Source organism: Equus caballus, chromosome 27, assembly GCF_041296265.1.
Source record: "Equus caballus isolate H_3958 breed thoroughbred chromosome 27, TB-T2T, whole genome shotgun sequence".
Classification (NCBI taxonomy): Eukaryota; Metazoa; Chordata; class Mammalia; order Perissodactyla; family Equidae; genus Equus; species Equus caballus.
This window is the reverse complement of record NC_091710.1, coordinates 38,376,382-38,399,449: the sequence shown is the minus strand read 5'-3', so window position 1 is coordinate 38,399,449 and position 23,068 is coordinate 38,376,382. Positions and strand designations below refer to the sequence as shown.

The 23,068-nt window shown below is 42.5% G+C and overlaps 1 protein-coding gene and 1 long non-coding RNA gene across 2 annotated transcripts in view; one reads left to right on the top strand and one right to left on the bottom strand.

Moving 5' to 3' along the window:
• The window catches only part of PDGFRL (platelet derived growth factor receptor like), a 47,289-nt gene that overhangs the window by 5,260 nt on the left and 18,961 nt on the right, over nt 1–23,068 (bottom strand). The window contains exons 3-4 of the mRNA XM_023630960.2: nt 5,106–5,257; nt 676–969 (exon numbers count right to left, since the gene is read on the bottom strand). Of these exons, the coding sequence (XP_023486728.1) occupies nt 676–969; nt 5,106–5,257 (446 nt within the window). The remainder of the gene's footprint in view (nt 1–675; nt 970–5,105; nt 5,258–23,068) is intronic.
• LOC111770975 (uncharacterized) lies at nt 800–6,899 on the top strand. The gene is made up of 3 exons (XR_002804475.2): nt 800–1,013; nt 1,860–2,006; nt 6,047–6,899. It is a non-coding gene; the product is annotated as an uncharacterized lncRNA (long non-coding RNA).

The window sequence follows — 23,068 nt, the reverse complement described above, 5'->3', positions numbered from 1 at the left end:
TTGGAGTTGGAGGTCTGACTCAGTGATTCGTAAGTCAGAGCAGTTGCAGTTGTGGACCTGTTAAAATAGTGACCAAGGCAGGGGTGTCTGCCGTGAAGGGGATGAGGCAGTCAGTGAACCAAGCCAATGGGTTCTGAGTAGATGACACCCAGAAAATGGAGCGGCAAGGAGGCCAGTGAGCCAAAGAGAGTTGTGACAGGAAAGGAGATGAGAAAGCTCGTGTAGCCATGAGCCATGAGTCTCAGAGGAGCAGAGGTTCCTAACAGAGGGTGAGAGAATGAAGGTTGGGAAGTGGGACTGGGCGCAAGAAGGACACTGACCCCACTGACAGCATGGTGCCCTTAGGAGACAGCAGATTTTGGTTAAAAGAGAGAGGATGTTCTCATCTGAGCAGATGTTCTAAGAAGAGGTTGGAGAGATGGGAGAATTGCTCATCAATCATACAGAGGTAGTACCAGAGTTAATGTTTTACAGATTTGAAGAGAAGGGAGTCAAGGGGTGTTGGGTCGGGATTCCAGTCCAGGAGATGGAGCATTCTAGAAATGAGGTGCAGAGAAGAGCCTTTAAGAACAGCATTCTGTGCCTCATAACGTCCATCCACAATTGAGAACAGCAGTACCTGATACTGACCAGCTGGTATAACTAAGCTCTAGGCGCCAGTAGGAGCAGGCTTACCTTCTACGTAGAGCAGTTGGTACTTGACAGAGATCTGAGACTTGCCTCCAGCCTCCGCCTTGCAGTAGACCACCCCCTGGTGGTCAGAATGAGGATGCAGATACACAAAACCTCTCTTCATGTCATAAACAATGTCCGTTCCATTGGCTGGGATTTCTTTGGCTGGGAACTCCCTGTGGAGGGTGACTTTGGCTGACAAGACCGTCACTCGACAAGGAACCACAGCCTGTCTGTCCGGGTTCAAGTAGACAACATCAAAGTAACTGGGAGAAGGTACAAAGAGTTCTCCTTTCTCTGCAAAAGGAAAGACACAGGCTTATTTATTCTGGAGAAACAAGGTGAGCACACTTTAAGGATTCTTACACTCAGAGCACAAAGATGGGAGGGGACTGGCGATATACTCAGAATACTGAGTCCTTGTGAATAGAAAAAGCTATTTTTTTAATGCTTTTCCTTTTCTGGAAGAAAGATTTTACTTCCTATCTCCTTAAAGGTAACAAAAAAAGTATTAGTTTAAGCCCAAATCAGGCCCATGGATTACCCCACTGAGGAAGCAGGCAAGGGGACTGATTTCCTTATGTTAAGAGCAGTTTTAAGATCTGTGAACAATCTGCTGTGTCTCTGGAGAATTAGCCCCATAGCCATGCCCAGTAATGTCCCACGGGGAGGGGTTTCCCAGCATACAGAGCTCCTCTGAGAGGCCCCGCCCAGTGAGGGCACCGGCATCTTCACCCTGTCCTCACAGCCCAGGGGACCTCATTCCTGCCAACGTCAAGGAAAGGCAATCAAGGAGGGACAGATGAGGAACCCGCTGGCCTCAAGTTCTGAGCTTGACTTGGCCACCACCGGCCTGGGGACCTTCAGTCAGTTTCTTATATGCCTCCTGGGTTCACTCTCCCTGTTCTCTTAAGCTCTAGATGATGGCATTTGATATTACAGAAATGAGGTTTATCCATCCTTTCCTTAGGACAGCCAAGGAAATCTGGGTTGGAATTTTTGGTTTGTTTTTGGCACGGCACATTGAATCCTTAGTTTTCTGGATCATTCTGTGAAGGAATATTATAGTAATTGCTAAGAGAAATCTTTGAACGTAATCACCCTCTAACATTTGTTAAATTGTTTCCCATGTTTTTCCTGCAAGGTTCTGGAAATGAATAATTATTCTTGGCTTTTTCCTTCACTAGCCTTCTTTGTTCCACATTCATATGGTGTTTTAGGGTGGGGACGGAATTCCTAGACACAACATCAAAAGTCTTCATGGCCCACAGTTCTATGACCAAGTTTGCTGACATGGAGGTCTTTGCCCCGGCTCTGCATGAGATCAAGAAAGGGTATGTCATGGCTCAGTGAGCCTCCATCATTTGCAAGGTTTTGTATCAGGCCAAGTGATTAGTGCCGCTTCATGATAAATTGACTTTCAGGTTTAGGCAAGAGGCACCTTTGTCAATGTCGCACCTAACACCAATGTGTTCACACAGAGAAAGTCCGTATGGCCTTGGATGTGTCACTTAATCTCTCTGTGCTTCAACATCTTCATTTGCAAAGAGAAGAATCTGGAGTAGTAAAGGCATCTTTTTAGCAAAAACTTTTAAGGAATTTCTGATTGTAAGATTTAGAAGCAAATTCTGTTTTAAGGTTTTGTAGAGGAATCTGAACCAATGAGCAAAGCCAGTAGAACAAGTGAACGATCTGATTTCAGAACACAAAAATGTGGTCTTCTGGTACCATCAGACATGCTTTGAACGAAGTGACCACACAGTTGCTTTAACAAACAGCAAAAATATATTTGCAATCAGTAGATTCCATCTACCAAAAAAAAGGCATTGAAGTTCATTTAAAAAACTGTAGATGAGATATGCCCCCTGCAAATATGTTTGTATTTATTCCAGTAGATGACAAACATTACCTTAAGAAAACACGGAAATTTAGATTTCCAAAGAATAATAAAGTTAATAGGCTATCAACTAAAATCCAAATTATAACAAATTCCATATTTAGCAAAGTGCTGGTTAATGTGGTTTTACTAATGTAAGAATTGGAGCCCAAGTCTTTTGCTATGAGAAAGCCCCACTGCTGGTAATTTCTCCTCCCTGACCTGGGTGGTAACTACATGTGTATGTTCACTTGAGGATAATTTATTGAGCTGTAGAGTTATCATTTGTGTATTTTTCTTTGTATATGTTATACTTCAATAAAAAGTTAGAGAGGAAAAGAAAACCCTTTGAGAACCTCCTGGATGAAGATTAAACATAACATATAACAGTTGCTTAACCAAAAATTGCACGAATTAACAACAGGCAAAAAGAAGCTTCACAGTGTTTGCAATCAAACTCCAGGAAACACACAAACATAATGAATACCAGACGTTTCTCTGTGTGGGTAGTGGGAAAGCATATGTCTGAAAAATCCAGAGCCAGCAGGGCGAAGCTCAGCCTCCCTAACAGCTCATCTGGGTTTTGCAAACCCGCCCATGCTTAAAAAGACAAATTGCTAAGTACTGTACTGAAAATCCAAATGGACTCTTAACCTAGTGTTGAGAAATGAGAAAATGATACAACAACACATTAGGTCACCTCCCTTTTTGATCCAGGTTTCTTGAGAGTTGAAATAAATATTTATTTTTAAGCCTTCCTTTGTTTCACAAAAGGGTTTCCATAAATTAAGAAAGAGGACTGGCCTCCAAAACTCAAAAAGAACCCATAACCCTAATGGGACATTCTACTAAGGGAGGTCTTCAATTTAAAATCTCAGTTCAAAAACCAATACTTTGGGAAGACACAACAGTGCTAATCTTGGCAAAGAATCTTTATTCTGCAATTTGACATATGATATCAGCCCTTTTCCAGAATAACAGGCTCTTATTAGTCTTAATCAAATGTCTTTTCCACTGTTGCTTCCCAGTGTGGTATAATACTAAGGACACATGGCAGTTCTGTGTAGCACATTCCAGAATGAGGATCAGAAAGGATTACCTATGAACAACTGTTAGCAATTCTCCTGACAACAACAGTTATGCTAGCTAGTGTCTGTCTGCCTGTCTATCAATCTAGCCTCACTTTGTCCTAGAAATGGGTTAGGGCCGTAAGAACATTGGATCCTGGGTCAGAAAGACTGGGGTTGACTCTTTACTCTGCCACGACAAGTCATGGGACATTGAATGAGTCGCTTTGCCTCTTTGCGTTTCAGTAGCAGCGTTATTAGTTCTCGAATAGAGATAATAAAGTAGCTTCTCCTTATTTCCAAGGGTGTTGTGGAAATCAAGTGACACATATGGGCTTCCAGAATTGTCGAGTGCTCTGCTAATGCACTGCTTGCCAGAGAAGAGCCATTTGAGCAGGAAGGCAAAATACATGAGATTTTGTCAAAGCATTCATTAAGGGCCAGTGCATAAGATCATCTGAGTCATAGCCCTGTCACTGTAGGTCTGAAAGGTAGATGGATTCAGAACGTAGACAAATGGCAGGAAAGCCCCTGTGTAGACACTACTGGGCACTAAGAAAGCATTCTGGCTTCACCTGAAATGCCTTGGACAACCGCAGCATCAGGGGGTGGCATTCGTAAGATTCCTGAAAGCTGTTCCTGACCTCTGAACCTTGTTGTCGAATCGTCCCCTCTAACTTGAGAGTTTAGAGAGCTCAGCAGAGAAAGGAGGCTGGCAAGCTGCAAATACATACCTAGCCCTACAGGGGAAGAGAAGAATTCTCCACTCTGACCTGCACATTTTCAGGTGCAGAAGCCACAGGGCCACAGCTTTTGGGAATCCTGCCCCCAAGACTTCAGCTCATAATACTCATAAGAACAAAAGCGAGGAAGCCTTTAGCCAGGCATCCTGTGACTACGGAGGTTCCAGAAAGGCGATCGTCACCGGTTCTGAGAGCATAGTGAGTAAAAGTCTATACAAGGCTGTCCAATAGAGCTTTCTGCGAGGATGGAGATATTCTCTGCCTGGACCATCCCATAGGATCGCCACTAGCCACATTCAGCCATGGAACACTTGAAACGTGGCAAATGCCACTGAGAAACTGTTTTTAATTTTGATTAATTTTAATTAATTCCCATTTAAATTGAAATGGTCACACATATCAAGTGGCTACCACATTGGACAATGCAGGTACAGACTCTGGAATCAAACAGTCCTGAGTTCACATGCTGCTCCAGCCACTTACTTACAGTGTGACCTTAAGGACGTATTTAGTCTCTCTAAACCTCAACTTTCCCATTGGAAAAGATGGAAATGATATTCATACTTATCCTGGAGGGTTGTTATGATACTTACATGAAATAATTGCTGCAAAGCTTTGAGCCCAGAGCCTGGCCAACAGCGAGTGCTCTGACTGTCATCATTTGATATTCAGCACCCAGTGAGAACATTTCATTCTGGGCCAAATCCAGAAGTTGGAAGAGTTCCACTGATACACCAAACATTTTACCTGTAAAAAAGATGTAGGTGGAGCCCGTTTTGGCCTCGTCCCTCCTGCAGATGTAGCCATTGCAGAGCTGCCCCCAGCAGCTGAACTCGCCCGTGTCGGCCGCGGTGGAGTTGACCAGGGTCAGCTGGCCATAGCGCTCCTGCTGCTTCACACTGTCAACACAAGCAGAGCCGGATCTCAGCTGGGCCAGGGCCTGGCAGCCATCACTCCTGCTCCACTGCTGTCACATATAACCCCCCACCGTGGCCCGGGGCAGAGTGCCCTCTCTCCGATGCCACAAACTAATAAGAGTGTATTTGGGGACAAAGTGTATGAGTGTGGCAGGGGATGGAGGCAGAGAGAAAAGCCTTTCCTAAGAGGGAATAATACCTGACAATTCTGTTTTCCAAAGAGAGGAAATTCTCTTTGACCTCAGAACTGGGGTTTCCTTAAGTAAAATCACTGGTGCGTGGGCCATGCAGCCACGGAAACTCAGCCAAAAAGCCTTGGGCAGGGATTTTCCCAGCAGCTTTCATGTCTAATGAGTTTTAAACAGCAGTCAGCAGGAAGGAAAGCACACAGCATTCTCCAGGACGCAAAATTTCTTTGATCGATAATGACAAGTCTCTGAATACAAGCTTGGATTCTCTGAGATGCTACATTATGATATCAAAAAGGAAAACTTTCCTTTAGGGAAAAAAATGCATTGATTGTTCAGCCCCACTTCCGGTAAGGTACTTAGAGCTTTTGGGAATTTGAACCTCTCTAGCCTTATGCTGTTATTTCTACTTTATTTTCTCGTTTTTTTATCTCTTGTATTTTTATCTTATTGCCTGTGAATATATTTGCAAATCCCTTCAGTTCCTTTTTGAAGTAAGGAGAGACATAAATTAATATTTATTATTATGAAACTCTCCTATTAGCCCATTGTGCTGGTAATTAATTGTATTCTATTATGACAGGAATGCAGATTTATCATCATCGGGACGGATGCTCCCCTATGGCTTACGAGCCTCAGCGTGTGCGGATGCCAAAAAAAATGGTTTTATTCTGAGGATGCATCTCAGATACCCAAATGTTTCACCGCTGTGAGATCCACATTCTTTTCTGATGTAGTCCAGACTCTCCTGTGGCATGTTACAGCAACATCTAGACGGTCGCTGCTTTAAATTTAGCACCCAGCAAAATGTCGGGTTGGTTGGTTTTAAACACAGCCTGTTCTGGTTCACCGCTGAATAGCTGCTTTGCCCGCCAGTTCTGCCAAGAGGTGCCTCTGTACTCCCACTCTGTCAACTGCCTCCTTTCAACTGAACGGAAATCTCTCCTCCTTCAGGAAGCTTCTAATTAGAAACTCTCTCAGGAATCTCCCTGCTTTCCCCTAGTGACATGATTGGCTCCCTCGTTCTCAACCCCTAGGACACCCCTGGCTTCCTGTTATTACAATAGATGGTAAAAACTTGAAGGGGAGGGACTGGCCATATTTGTTTTATATTCCCTAAGCAAGAAATCTGTGCAGAGTACACAGTAAGGATTCCCTAGAAACGAGTGGACTGAAATTGAACTAACGCACAGCATTGGAACTGGAAAGAACCTTGGAAAGCAGGCATCCAGCTTCCAGGATTACACATGAGGAAACTGAGTCTCAGACAGCAGAAGGCACCTGAGACCCGCAGCTGGTGGACAACTGAACAAGCCTTCCTTAAGTCAATTAAATATGTACTGAATACCCACTCATTAGAGAAGAAAATGCATAAAAGCACTTCATGCCATGTCCGGTTCATTGTATTATCCTAATTATATCTTCATCACATATAATTGCAGTTTAATAGTAGTTGTGAATCCTACTACAACAATGACAAATAACACACACCCAACATTGGGGAGAGTTAGCATGGAAAATAAAAACCAGTGAACCGCAGGATATTACAATCCAGTTAAGAAGTTAAAACTAATATACACGAAAAGATCAGAGAATAACTAACGGGGTCCTCACTACAAGAACAATAGGAATTCTGAAAAGGGATTCATCACTGTGGGTTGAAGAGATCAAAGGCAGCTTTAAGGAGGAGGTGAGATCAGCTGGTCTTTTAAAGTCGGAGGTGAAGGGACAGGGCCAGCAAGAGGGCTAAGAGGCAGTGAGCTCCTAGTCCAGGAAACTACAAGGGCGGGGAGGGATCTGTTCTGCTCATTTCACTGCCGTGGCCCCAGTGTGTGGTGGGTGGAATGCACTTGATAATGACTCTAGGATTTAATTCATCAATTACAGAGGGAGACAGAGGGAGTGGGTTGGGAGTCACGGGGTTGAGAACAGCCAGCAGGGTGCATGTCTCACTCACCAGGCAGCAGGGACCACCCTCAGTTCTGGAGGTGGGGGGTGATGGGTCCACCTTGACCAGGGCATAAGTCAAGAGAACAGGAGTGGGAGAGGCAGGAGGAAGCAGGGGAGGCTGAGAGGTTGTCACTGAGATCAACAGCTGGTGCTAGGGCTGGGCTGGGGGTTGGCAGTGGAATGGAAGCAAACTCAGGGAATGTTTTCTTGGGGAAAATTTATGACAGACTGGGTATAAGAAGTGGAAGAAAGAGAGACATCAATAATGACCACTCAACTTGTATTTCCATGTGTCAAAAAGAATGAGATTTTAACGGACTGAAATGGAATCATTGCAAAGAGAAAGGAGAGTGGGGTAGGCAATATGGTAGATTCGCTATTGGAGATTTTGAATTTGTGATGACATGTGCGTCATTTAAGGGTGGACATCCTATGGGCAGTCGGAAATATAGGCCTGGCACAGAGGAGATACAACAACACCAGTCTGGTATTTGGGGGAGTTGTCTAAAAAGGGCTGAGAGTAGAAGCTAAAGGAATAAATAAACTCGACAAGAAAGAAAAGGTTGAGAACAAAATCTAGAGCCAAACTAGGGACAAGCAGGAACAGAAGAGGTGACAGAAGAGAGAAGAATCAGGAAAGGAAATCATCAAGGAGAAAGTTTCAAGAAACTGATGCTTGAAAGCATAAGATGCCTTTAATAGAGATTCATAACAACAAACACACATGCATTTGGCAGAATGAAAGTCTTCGGCAACCACACAAAGGGGTTGTGAGAATGGAGCTGGATTTCAGCAGATAAAAGACAGAAAAGTGGAGTAAGAATGGAGGTGGAGGTCTTCCCAGGTGGACCATAATATCTGGCCACATTCCCCGTAGAGCTCGGAACCAGGGCACAAAATCTGTAAGTAATCCATACACATCTCAAGCACCTTCTGTGGGCCCAGCATTTGCTAGCACTGTGGTGAGAGAAAGTATAAGATGCCATTCCTACCAGGAAAGTAATTGGGCACATAAAAATTTAGCTCTTGGGAATAACCCTACCACCACCATGAAATCTGCATGCTGTATCTTTAGCAGGATTGGGGGTGGAAGGAAGGAAATGCCCTGGAAAACATTTCTGGATTTTTCCACCCCCTCTTATGTGCAAACAATATAAAACAGGAAACAAATTATTTAGCAGGATTACAGTTTAAATACCTGGATTTAAAATGTCCATTTCTACTCATGGTCTCACATAGTCCAGGTGGCGGGCTATGGAATATGACCTCAGGCCTCTAGAGGAAGAGTGTGTGCCATGGAACAGAGACAAGGATTCACCGAGCCCTGCAGAGCGCTGTACAGAGACGCTTCCCCTAAAGATCCCCCCTTCTCTTGTAGCCACTTAACAAATCAGGGATGGAAGAAGTGGAGGATGTGAAATTTGAATGGAGCAAAAGGAGGTGCTGCAACAAAGTGCCAAAAAAAGTATAATTAAGATAAGCAGAATTTACATTAATTGGAGGCAGCTCTCCACATCCCAGCATATCAGTTCACCTTGGGTCTTTTTCTTTCAAACTCACACTTCCAGACCTGACCTACAGTGAGCTCAGTGATAGACCAGTCCAGGTTTCAAAGAGTGTTTGTTCAAATTTAGGATTCTGTGTGTGTGTGTGTGTGAATGCACACGTGTGTATGTATCTCTTCCAATGGACTCCCATGGTCTTTATAAACACAGAGTCTGTTCCCATCAGTGGAGGCCTGAAGCTTCCTGCATGTAGCCCAGCCTCCTCTCTTCTAGAGGGGGCCTATATCATGGGATGGCACAGAGGAGGGGGCTGACAGCTCCCAAAGTGGGAGACCACTGTGCATCTCACATAGGGCAGTGAGCAGCTGACAATGGTGGGGGTCCATGCTCCATCCTTCACCCAGACTCTACAAGCCAAGGGCAGGAGGTAAGCCCTTGATTACAAGCTAATTAGACATTGGTCCCATAAATACTTCATGAGTGCGAATTAAGTGGGAGGTTCTGGAGCAGAGAGGGAGGGACATAATGATATCTAAAGAGTTCCCTGCTCTTGAGTTCCCCTATGCAAAGTGCCATGGGAATTCCAACAAGGGTGACCAGAAAAAGCTTCAGGGCTGAGAATCTTGGGAGAAGGGAAGAATTTCAACATTCACAAAGAGGACACATGATTCCAAGGGAAGGAGAGCCCCTGAAAGGAGACAGAAGGCAGGCTCAGTGCATAACTCACAAATGTTTGACTGGAGCACAGATGAGCAGAGAACTGTGGTGACCAGCAGAGGTCATGTGAGATGTAAGATCATGGACTTTGGAGCCATGCTGATGGGATTCAAATCCTAGGTCCACCATGACCTTCAGACTCCTTAGTTAGAGCCACACCTTCCACAGTATGGCTATACCTACCTCTTCAGACTTGTAGTAACAACAACAATAGTGGCTAACACTTATGGAGTGCTGGGCATGCCACTAAAATTCTTCAAATAAGTTCAAAGACTTGGAATAGTCCTGGCACAGAGTAAGCGCTCCACACATTTTGGATATTGTTATTAGGATGGTCCTCCTCAGGTCTCACAACCACATCAGGATGGAGGGACTGTTTTTCGTCTTTTACTGATGAGGACACTAAAGTCAGAGAAGGACCTTGTCCAAGGTCTCCCAACTGTGAGCGGTAGAGCTTCTAATCCGGTGTCACACAGACTCCGGTTACAAACGTTTGTAACTGAAAAGGGCATGGATTTCCAGCCTACCAAAATGAGATGAACTGAAGGAATTTTGACTGACAGGTGATGGATGCCTCGAACTAGCTTGCAAATCCTGTTAAATAAGGTCACACACACACACACACACACACACACACACACACTCCCCAAACAAAAACATGGAAGATCTGATTAAATTAGCTCAGTGTTATTCACGATAACCCAATTTCTATTTTAATGGGCAGTTAACCATTCAGTAAGTAATTGAAGGTGAAAAGGACAGAAAAACTACTAGTTATTAAGCTTCTACTATATAACTGACTGTACTCGAGGTACACATTATTTTCTCCCAATCCCATGAGATGATGATGATGAAAAACTACCAATAATAACTAAAACTTTAGTGCTTAATCTGTATTAAGCACTGTTTTAAGCCCTTTACGTATTTTGACTGATTTCATCCTCACAACAGCCCTGTGAGGTAGGGGTTGTTATCCCCATGTTGTAGGGGAGCGAACTGAGGTTAGATAAGTTTCCAACTAAGTGTTGGAGACACAGGAGAAGAAGTGGAAGGTCAGTTTAAAAGACTCTCCCAGGGCCACTCAACTATGTGATTCAGATACTCTGCCTTGCAGACTCACTGATGCCTCCATTGGCATAAAACAGAAATATAAGGAGTAAGGTAAAAAGATGTAATCGAATACCCTCCTTATTCAACATTCATTACACATTCACAAATTAATTATTTAGCTTCCACCACATACAAGGAACTGTGTCAAGCATCAGGGGAGACTAAGATTCGTGCATATTTGCTCATCCTGTTTCAAGTGTTTGTACAAGATCTGTATTTACTCTAAGCCTTCTTTTAAGAATGTGTCAGAAAATAACTGTTCCATGATATGCTGGGAATGGAGCCATATCAACAGAGTACAAATCTTGGGAAACAGACAGCTGGGTAAGATGTATCAAAGCTCCACAGTTTAGGATGAAAAAAACAGAGACAGTGATGAAAAGAAATATGTATGAGGAATCAGTAGAGATGCAAATATACAAACCGAGTTACTTCAAATGAAAATAATTCCAAGATCAGAAATTAAGCTGAAATATCCCTATGTGTCTGTCTGTCTTTCTATATATCTATCAATCTCCATTCTTGAGTACTATTCAAAGACTCAAACTCAACTCAAAACACTTGTAATACAACTACAATATTTCTATCCCAACAAGAGTTTGTTAATGTATGTGAAATGTGACTCAGGTCTTTTCTACTGTAATGACTTATGCCTGATTCTTCTGTACTATTTAAAAAATAGTCATAATAGGTATTTCTCAACTCTGTCACAAGAGATCACATATGTGATGTCCCTCTAGTCCCACCAACATCTCTTTAATTTCTCCAGGTTCTTTCTTTGACACTGACCACAGATTCTGACCTCGGTACTGGAATGTCCCCCCTCTCTCCTCATTCCAGCTCTTCCAGCCTGCTAATGTCATCCCTTCTTTTTGCCTCTCTTGCCAACCCACCTGGCTTCTTTACAAAGGAAAAGTCCCTCATTTTCCTTCAGAGCTTTCCCAGATTCTAAGAAAATGAGATGTGGATGTCCCTTTGACACCACAAGCCAAAACCAGGCCTGATACTCCAGAGAGTAACCAAGTAGAGAATCCTGTCAGGCTGCCTAGAATAAGGCATAGCCTGTGGCCCAACAATTCCACCCTTAGGAATAAATCATCGCTACCTGGATGTTTACTGAAGCAATGACTGTGACTGTGAAAAATGGAAAATGATCTTAGAGTCCAACAACAGAGGTTTAGTTAGACATTCTATGGTATTACAACCATAACATTGAAAAATATTCATGATACACTATGGATGGAAGGAATCATAAAAGGGTTTGTACATTTTGATACATTTTACATATAAAAATAAAACTAGAAGATTCTACACTACAGTGTTGACAATGTATCTTGGGATATTCAGTAACCTCTTCCTTCTTTTTACCTATCTGTAGTTTCTAACTTTCTAAATTAAATGAGCATCTACTATTTTGTAATAAGAAAATAGAAACTATAATAAAAGCAAAACAAATTAAACCACCTACGGAACTGCAGAACAGATGCTCTGTGAACATGTAATTGTGGATGGCTCATTGGTGCTTTAAAAACCTGGAGGTGAGTTTTATATTACATTGCCTTTTTAGAACGTGGATTTCCAAAACACAGGACCAGAAGGTATTCCTTTGGAGGCCGAAAAATCCAGTACATTATTTTGCTCTGATTAATAGAAATACTGCCAGTTGGAGTGGACAAAATAATGAAGAGTGCAGTGTGACTTTGTTCTCACACCTGCTCTACTCCCCTTGCGCGTGTGGCCTGTCCAGGCTGTGCCACCTCCCTGGAGCTTAATCCTGACCTCCCAGGCTCCTGGATCTCATTCAGCCTCCCTGCTCAACTGTCTCCTACTGGTGATCTCCCTATTTCTTTTGGTGGAGCCACAACTCCACCTGTTAGCCAGGCTGAATCTAGATATCAACCTTGACTCTCCATCTCTGTTCCATGCCTTATATTCTATCAGCTGTTCCATTCTTTACATTCTATCAGCCAAGAAATCAATCCTTCTAGAAAAATGTTTCCTCTATCCCCTTCAGATGCTCTACAAAACTGTCAAATATACTTTTCTAAAAACTACATTATTATCACTTCCAACTTTACAATATGAGCAGCTCCCATTGTGCACCAAATAGAATGCGGTCATCTTTGCCTGGAATTCAAGACTCCTGTTCTCTCCCAACACCTCCACCATGAACCCTCCTCTCCAGCCAGCTGAGCTCCTCACCAACCTGACACATTGGCTCATTTCCACCTCGGCCCTCTCGCCATCTTCTTCCCTCTGAAAGGCTCTCTTCTTTTTCCATCTGGCCTAAGCCTGCTTACTCTTTGGAGCTCCATCCTTAGGGAGACGTTTTCTGTTCAGTGACATTTGTAAAACACTGATTAAGAGCATGCACTCAGGAGTCAGATTTCCTTGGTTCAGATCTTGCCTCCACCACTTACGGGCTCTGTGACTGTGAACAAGTTACTTAATCTTACTGTGCTCAGTTTCCTCATCTGAGACACTGAGATAATAATAATCCCTACCTTCTAGAGTGTTATGAGAATTAGTTAATAAACGTACAAGGTTGTAGAAGGATGCTGACACAGAGCAAGTGCTCCACAAATGGTAGGGGTTATAGGGGTTGCCCCAGGACACACTGATCTAAGCTTCTCACACCCTACACCTAATGTTCGTAACACAAATCTTGGGAGACACACACACATTCACACACACACACGCACGTATACACACTGCTTTGTAGTTGTAACCTTTTCAACTCCCTGTTCCAATTCTCTAGTGGAATGATCCCTTCTGAGCAGGAACCGCGTCTTACGCTTGCCTACATCACCCACAGCCTGCGCACTGGCACAATGCTACGCAGACAGCAGTTACAGGTGACCGTGTGCAGAACAGCATAGAAGTCAATGAGTGAAACTGAGTTGAATAACTTGTCCAACGGCTCTTCCTTCTTCGCCCCCATGTCATCTAACATGAATTAAGTACAAATGCTGAGAGTCACTAGAAGAAACTTTAGAGATCATCTGGTTAGATTCCTCATTTTACGGAGATCAAGTGACTCACCCAAGGTCACACAGCCAGTTAGAGTCAGAGCTGGGAACAGAATCCCTGGGGAGTCCTGGGAAGAGAGTCTGGCCTGCTTCCCAGCAGTGCATTGGAAAGGAAGTATATGTTTATTATTTCGAATACTTAACCAAATCCTGACCGAATGAGTGACTTAGAGGAAGTTTACGGCTGATGGCAAGACGTAACTGAGCAGACATGTAGTCACCACGTAGAGAAACTCACAGAAATGATAAGTAGATCATGGTCACAGAATTTTGACAAGGTCATCTTTCAAACTTGGCAACTATTCAATACTGATGAATAGGAGTTATTTATGTTAACAACTCACATTATTACATTTCTGGCAATTCTAATCTTATGATGCAGAATAAGCCCATCACTACCTCTCTGTGGGTCACATAAAAAAAGATCCCCCAGCTCTGCTTAGCTGAATGCTCCTGGCCACATCTTTGGGGAAGAATAGGCCCTGGAGGAGGAGTGACAGAAGACAATGGAGCAAGCCTCTGCCACCCTTGTTAGGAAAACAAGCAGTGGGTTACTAATGGGCTGGCGTACAGCTACAGTGAGTGTATTATGGCCAAGTTATAATGGTGAATGCAGAGGCTGTGAGCTGAGCCCCATTCGCACCTGGCACAATGAATTCACAGCAGAGAGATGCACTGAATCTCTTCTCTTGCCAACATTTTCAAAGTGCCTGCTCATATGGATGCCACTCGGCTGGTAATCTTCCAAACAAACACCAGAAACCTAAAGAAATAGATGGCTTTCTTAGTGTAGAGACCAGAAGGGTGCTGGGAATTAGGTTCAAGTCTTGTTTACTTTTATTAAAAGCAGCGCAAACTTGAGAAAACCCCTTAGCCTCTGTGGGTCTAACCTAATCATTTGTAAAATGTATGGTCCAGGTCCCATCAGTGGTTCCCCAAACTGACTGCGTATAGCGATCACTGGGGAGGTTTTATGCTCTTCTCCTTGGCTCTTCTTTCACATCTCTCCATCTTATCTTCAAGGCCTGGTCTCCAAAATTAGGTAATCAATCACTCAGTGAATCAGTCTGCCTCCCCAGCCCATGTTGACAGCTTCTTTCTCTCCTTCCCATCAGCCCTCATGCACTCACATGTGACCATGAGCTGTCCACTGTTGCTCTGTAATTGTATCTGGTATGTATGTCATTTATTCCACTAGTTCATAAGCTGCGTGCGGTTGGGACCACTTCTGGGTTTTTTTCACATGGACCTTTCTGACTTAGCGGACTGTCTTCACGTATAAATTAGGTTAACAATAACTCTATTTGCATGCATTCTGCTCAGCTGAACACCTATTAATCTCAAGCTGTGACACTCTTGCACAGTCACTCCTCTTGCTTTTATATGAATGGTTGCTGTCCCATGTCTCTTCCCCCACGATGCCCACCATCTGATGCCATATCTTGTGCCATTCCATGAGCCTCAAAGGTAAATAAATGTATGAAGGCATGTTCTCTCAGATCATTTCAGGTTGGTCCCCAGGGTCCCACACCCCTGCCTTGTCCCATCTGCCGGGTCAAGTTCATAGAAGAGCAGGCTTGTTATAGGGTAGGGTGAGCTTGTGCTGTCTGACCTTCCCTGCAAGGCAAATGAAGCACCACATCGAACCTGGGTGCTAACAGGTAGGGTGGGACTGGGAGCAGGGCTTCAGGCAGGGGGAATTTGAACTGAAAGGCAAGTCCAGGGCAAGGTCAAGATCAAGTCCAACAGGCAGGCTGTGCCCAGGATTTGAATCGGCGAACCCCGCGCCACGGAAACGGAGCGTGTGAACTTGACCACTGTGCCACAGGGCCAGCCCCAGTATATCTATATTTTTTAAAGCAGAGTTTCATTTGTAAAATACATGCAATCACTTAATGTTATACTGTAAACAATGTTCCATTTTACAACAGTCTCCAAAAGTATCATAAAAAATAGTCTGTAATATTGCTATAGTGTCTTTGGTTTGATGCATTAACTTGATTTTAATCTTCTTACTATATTTTAAAGCTGTGTAATGCATCTGGGATAATCAAACTTAGACTTACCAGAATGCTCAAGAAATTCAATGTTTTGGTTAACACCACATTCGTTTTAAATGAGAGTTAGCAGAAAATATTCCCCCCCAAACTATATAACATGCTTCAACACATTTCCCCACCTTAATGACTGTCAGACTGCGACTAGCTGAATCTTAGAGTACCTTAGGACCATTCATCTGAATATCAGTGAGTATCCCGCAGTGTTACAGACATCTAGAGTTTGTACAAGATTGAGATCCACGTCTAAAACAATTTTTAAAAGCAAAATTCCTGAAAAACTGGCTGTTTTCTGGTGATTTACCTCCTTTGGGTACAGTCTTGTGAATAAAATTAGCCCGTCTTTATTGAGATGGCTTAGTATGTGTGCCAAGAGCTTTCCTTGCATGACCTCATTCTAGCCTGACAACACCACAATGAGACTGGTTCTATTATTGCCCTCCCCCGCCCATGTCCTGAGCGGAACAGAGCTGTGTTTTCGTGCAACCTGAACAGTGTCAGAACATCTAGTACACCCAGAGAAGTCCTGTATCCTGCTGCCCCCGCCAATCCATCTCTGGGGAATGTTGGAGGGCCCGGCGCTGGTGCCGTTGAGTCTGGGAAGAGGAAGTTCCACCTTCGGGGCTGGATAAGTTAGTTATTTTTAATTCGACTGTTTTCTGGAGTAGGAATCCATTTGAAGGTAAGTATCAGGGTTTGGCTGCAGCATATTCTTTTGATTTCCCACTGCCCATTGGACCCACGCAGCACCTCCGGGAAGTACGAAACAAAGGGTGAACACCCGGATTTTCAAGGAACCTCATCATCTCCATTTGTTCTGCTCAGAAAATAAAGTAAAACAAGCTTTGGAGAAAAGTGAATTTGAATTAAAAAGACACCTGAACATTAATATGAATGTACTTACTGCCATTGAACTGTATACTCAAAAATCGTTAAAATGGTGAATTTTATGTTATGTGTATTTGACCAAAATAAAATAAAATAAGGCGAAGGGGAAAAAAAGACATCTTCCTTAGGACAACAGTAGAGTATTATCCACAATATTTACCAAAATCTGTGCAGATTCTTTCTCAACAGTGGGATTCTTCTTTTAAACACGTCTTAACATCTTTCTCTTCTTTTAAAATGTCCCCCGGACCACACTCGTCTTGATGCTGGAAGCGGGTTAGCCTGGCCTGGAGCCTGCTGTCTGCCTCCTCGGACCACCCTCCTTTGTGTTGTCTGTGGGTGGAGTAAGCTGTTGCCAACTGTAGCTGAGCGAAAACCAGATGCCCTCCCTTCCCTCTAGAAGCTATTTATTGTTTGCAGAGGAATCAGCCATCAAAGAGATCTCCTGTGCCCCTCCCACTCTTCCAATGTACAGTTCTCGACTGAAAAATGCTAACATCCGACCAGACACCACAGAAACATCCTGAAAGACAATGCCTGGACCCTGACTTTTCTAGGGAACAGGCCAGGGTTTCTTTTTGTCCACATCAGCCCAGCTTGTTTTTATTGCTGTGACCTTACTAACGTCTCCCTCTTCTTACCTGGCATGATTTATGTTTAAGGCATCGTCCAGGCCACTTATTTCAAGTTTCTTCTTATTTTATTCCTGAGCTCAGCATTGTGCCACGAATTCCCCTGCTCTGAACTCTGGAAGTGTGTTGTGATGAGATTAAAGAACCAAAATATTTCCAGAGAAAATGGAAATGGATCATGTTGATTGCTCAGCAGAAGTTGATCAGATGGTCCAGAATATTCTAATATTAATGTTTTTTATATTATCAAGAAAATAAAAGCAAAATTTAAAAAACAACTGCAAAGAAACATTAGGGCTAAGAATATATCCATAGGCTCCAGTTTGTGGAAAATTGATTTGGGGTGCATGGAGGCAGGAGAGGTCCTCTCAGCCTGGGATATGACATGGTCTTTCTCCTAAAGGCAGTGAGGAGTAATATCCCTTACACTGTGGTCTATATCCCTCTGTACCTTCTATGAATTTCTAATTATAAAGGCTTTAAGTCAATGACTCATAATTGTCCTTAGTTTCACCCTAAATTCATCAACATGGCTGACAAGGCCCTCCATGTCTGACTCCTGCTTATGTTCCAGCATCATCTGTCCTTGGTCACATCCTTCCTCCTCCTGCCTTGAGTCACCCCATCTCCCCAACACACCTCAACGCCCCAGGTGCTATACTCTTCCTTGTTCTAGGCAGTTCCCTCCTTCTGGAATTTTCTTACCTTCTCCTCCTATTCCCTTCTTTACCTGGTTAACTCTCAGCTTTCACATAGTAGCTTGAGTTTTCTCCTCCCTGACCCTGTACTTCTGCTAGCAAGGCACTCACACAGCTATGTATTAAAATTGCTTATTTAATAGTTTGTCTTCCCATAGGAGTAAAAGTTCTGCCGGTATAGAGGTCATGTCTATCTTGCTCACTATCTTATCTCCAGCATCTACCTAGCACAGGACCTTGAACACCCTAGATGCTAAAAAAAAATTGTTGGAGGAGAGGAACAAAATAAATCAAGGGAAGGCAGGGAGATGGTGGAAAAATAGGAGAGCAGGAAGCAGGCAGGGCAGAGGAGTCAGGAAATAGAGCATTCAGTAAATGGTAACAACTATTGTCAGAAAAATGTCTCTGCTGTTTCTGATCTGAAAAGAGAGTGGAGCTCTATGTGATCAGAGATGGACTGAGTCTGGAATTAAAATCTGGATCAATTTCAGACTTCAAAGTGCCCAGTGCTCTGGGAAGACTCAGCAGGACTCAGAGCTATCAATGAATTTATCCTTGTAGGGGCACATAAACTCACAAATGTGTACCCCTTTTTAAATTTATTTGTTGGGAAATTGAATTCTATATTGTTTAGAACATAACTTGAAACTGTGACTACTGAGTAGCCTAAAAGGGTGAAAGAACCGTGAGCACAAGTGTGCACTTATTGTACTCAATTAGTTCTCATTGGAAATGCTTCGTTTACTGGGGAAGGAAAATGGTAACACAGCTGAAGCCCGCCATCTAGTGGACTTTCTAAAGACATGGGTTTGCCAATGTGAAGGAAGGAGCAAGTATCACAGAAGAGGAGGCCTGGAAGGGCCCCAAGAGCATATGTCACCCTGGCTCCATCATCTGGGGGGAGGTCCAAGTCCACCTTTTAGGATGAGGGATCATTTATGGTCTTCTGACAGAGCTCTCCTTTCTAAATAGCCCAATGAAATGTGTTAACATTCTGATGTCTAAATAGTTATCCTAAATCAATGCGAAATTTCAATTACTTTCAATTCAAAACTATCCCAGCAAGAAATTAATGCACCATGCTGGAGAAGTATATTCTGTTCATTTTTGTGTTGACCCTTAACTTTAAAAGTCAGATTTCTTAGTCTAGTACCCAAGGAACAACAACAACAAAAAAAATAGATATCAAATCTATTTTCCCTGAAGCTAGCACCTCCATTAAGCCAATAGTGTTCTTCAATCTACATGTATCCCACGAGACATATCTCAGAGCACACAAGCAGGGCAGCAGCTCTACCTGGGCACCAGCAGGCTGGGTTTTAAGACTCACACTGTCATTCACCAGTTTGTCTCCCTGGACTAGATGTCTATCCTCTAAGATTAGCAGTTTCCTCATTTGTTAAAAAGAGAGGCTTAAGTATAATAACCACTAAGGTCTCTTTTGGCTTTAAAGTTCAATGAGCTTGTCCCCAGATTCACAGGTCTCATGATCACAACGGCCTGGCTTGGACCCACTCCAGGCTCAGCACCCCCATTACTGCTCTTTCATTGAACTACTTATGGAGGAGTGACATCAGCATTATGGTGGCATGAGACACTCCCTTTGTATCTCCCCTCTGATTTACAACTAGTAAGACATCCATGACTCAGCAAAAGTTCCTGTGCCCAATACACCAGGATGCCAGAGAGATCCACACATCTGAAGGTGGGTGGATTAGAACACACAGGAGGCATAACTGGGGGAGCAGCAGAGGCGGTACCTACAATCCCAGTCCCCCAGCTGTGGCAGCTGAGCCCACAACCCCAGGGAACCTGGTGGCAGCAGTGGAGGTGGCACACACGACTCCAGCCTCCCAGTCACAGCAGCACCTGCAGCCACAGGAAACCTGGCAGCAGTGCTGTGGCCTATCACCCCAGACACTCCAGCCACGGTGGTGCCCATGTCTCCAGCCCCATCACCTGTGTTGGCTGTGCCTGCAACCCCAGCTCATCCTCCACCTTCACCCTCCCGCCCACTGCAGCAGGGATGCCCATGACACAGGCAACTCTGTCTGTCATCCTGGTGCCCTCAGTGGGGATGACAGTGACCACAGTGACACTGGCCACAGCAAGGCACCAGCAAACCCGGAGGCACAAGCAGCAATGAGAAGGACATGGGTGACATCTCTGGCAGAGGTCGTAGAGGGTAGAAAGTGCCAGTTTTCAAATATAGCCAGAGGAAGCTCAAGTAAGAAAAACCAAAACTTGTGCTACAGTGCCACCTACTGAAAAAAAGGGAAAAGTCTCTAATTACCAACTTCTTGAATTGTAGACTCAAAGTAAACAAAGCTTTATTTAAATAAGAAAAATGTCTGCTACCTCAAATGCGCCAGCAGAGCAACAACTCAGCAAGCACCATGAAAAACCACAGTCACACAGTATCACAGAAAGAAAATGACAATTTTCCAGAAATCAAACTTAAAGTCACAGAAGATTGTGATCTGATAGAGAATCCAAAATAACTGTCAGGAATAAAGTCAACAAGCTACAAGAAAACTCAGAAAGGTAGTTCAACAAGCTCAGGAATATAATTAATAAACAGAGGAAATACTTTACCAAAGAGCTTGAAATTTTAAAAAAGAACCAAACATAAATTCTGGAGCTGAAGAACTCAATAAATGAGATGAAGAATGCATTAAAAAAGCATTGGAAGTAGAGCAGACTATATGGAAGAGAGAATTAATGAGCTCAAAGAATAACAATCTAGAAATGAATCAGGTAGGAAAGGAGAGAGAATTGACATTTTTTTAAAAATGAAGTAATTTTACTGGAACTATCTGACTCCATTAGCAAAGGCAACATAAGGATAATGGATATCCCAGAAGGAGGGGAGAAGGAGAAGGGAACAGAGAACTTATTTCAAGAAATAATAGTTGAGAATTTCCCAAACCTGGGGAAGGAACTGGATAAACAAAGTCCATGAAGCTAATAGAATACCTAATCATCTCAATGCAAACAGATCTTCTCCAAGACACATTATAGCAAAACTGCCAAAAGCCAAAGATAAAGAAATAATTTTAAAGGCAGCAGGGACAAAAAGACAGTAGCCTACAAAGGAACTTCCATTAGGCTGTCAGATTTCCCAGCAGAAACTCTACAGGCCAGGAGAGAATGGAATGACATACTCAAACTGTTGACAGATAAAAGCTGTCAGCCAAGAATACTCTATCCAGCAAAGTTATTCTTCACATATGAAAGAGAAATAAAAACTTTCCAGATAAACAAAAGCTGGGGGAGTTCATCACCACTAGACATGCCTTATAAGAAATGTTGAAAGGAGATCTTCTACCTGAATTGAAAAGGCAAAAGTACACAAAAATTTGAGTAAGGTGATAAATAGACAGAATCAAAAAATTGCAATTCTATATCAGAATTGGTTGTTAAATAATTATAGCCCTAAGGTTAAAGGAGAAAAGAGCATTAAAAATAACTATAGCTACTTCAATGTTGTAATGAATTCACAACATAAAAAGGGATAATTTGTGACAACAAAAACATAAAAGAGGAAGAGGAAAAGGATGAAACCTCTATAGGCAAATGATAAGATGCATCAGCAGAAAAAGGACTAGTTTATCTATGAGACAAACCTCATGGTAACCACAAAACAAAAATCTAGAGCAGAGATATGAAACATAATAAAAGAGGAAACTGAGAAAAACATCACAGAAAGTCACCAGACTAAAATGGCAGACAGAAACACAAGGAAAAAGAAAGAATGATGATATAAAGTATAAAGCAACCAGAAAACAAAAGATAAAATGGCAGTACTAAGTCCTCTTATACCAATAATCACCCTAAATGTAAATGGGTTGAATTCACCAATCAAAAGATACAGTGATTGGATGGATTAAAAAACAAGACACAACTATATGCTGCCTCTGGGAGACTCATCTCATCTCTAAAGACAAGCATAAACTCAAACTGAAAGGATGGAAGATGATACTTGAAGCAAACGGCAGCCAAAAGTAAGTGAGTGTAGCCACACTCATATCAGACAAAATAGAGTTCTAACCAAAAAAGGTAACAAGAGACAAAGATGGACATTATATAATGAAAAAGAGGACAATCCATGAAGAAGACATAACATTTATTAATTTATATGCATCTAACATAGTAGCACTAAAATATATAAAGCAATTATTAACAGACCTAAAGGGAGAAATTGACAGCCACACAATAATAGAAGACTTTAGTACCCTACTTACCCTACAATGGATAGATTATCTAGACAGAAAGTCAACAAGGACACCTTGACCTTAAATGAAACATTAGACCAGACGGATTTAATAGACAGATACAGAGCATTCCATCCAAAAGCAGCAGAATACACATTCTTCTTAAGTGCACAGAACATTCTCAAGGATAGTCCATATGCTGGGACACAAAATAAGTCTCAATAAATTTAAGAAGTTTGAAATCATATCAAGGATCTTTTCTGACCACTATGGTATAAAACTAGAAATCAACTACAAGAAGAAAGCTTGGAAAATCACAAATATGTGAAGACTAAACAACATGCTATTGAAGAACTATTGGGTCAATGGAGAAATAAAAAATACAGGAAGACAAGTGAAAATGAAAATATGATGTGCCAAAATCCATGGGATACAGCAAAAGTAATATTAAGAGGAAAGTTTATAGCAATACAGGCCTATCTGAAGAAACAAGAAAAATTCCAAATAAACAATTTAACCTTACACCTAAAGGAACTAGGAAAAGAAGAACAAAGTCCAAAGTCAGTAGAAGGAAGGAAATAATAACAGAGCAGAAACAAATGAAATAGAGACTAAGATGACAATAGAAAAGATCAATGAAGCTAAGAGCTGACTCTTTGAAAAGATAAAATTGACAAACCTTTTGTTAGATTCACTAAGAAAAAAAGAGAGAAGGCTCAAATAAAATCAGAAACAAAAGAGAAGTTACATGAATAGTATAGAAATACAAAGGATTGTAAGAGACTACTATGAACAGCTTTACACC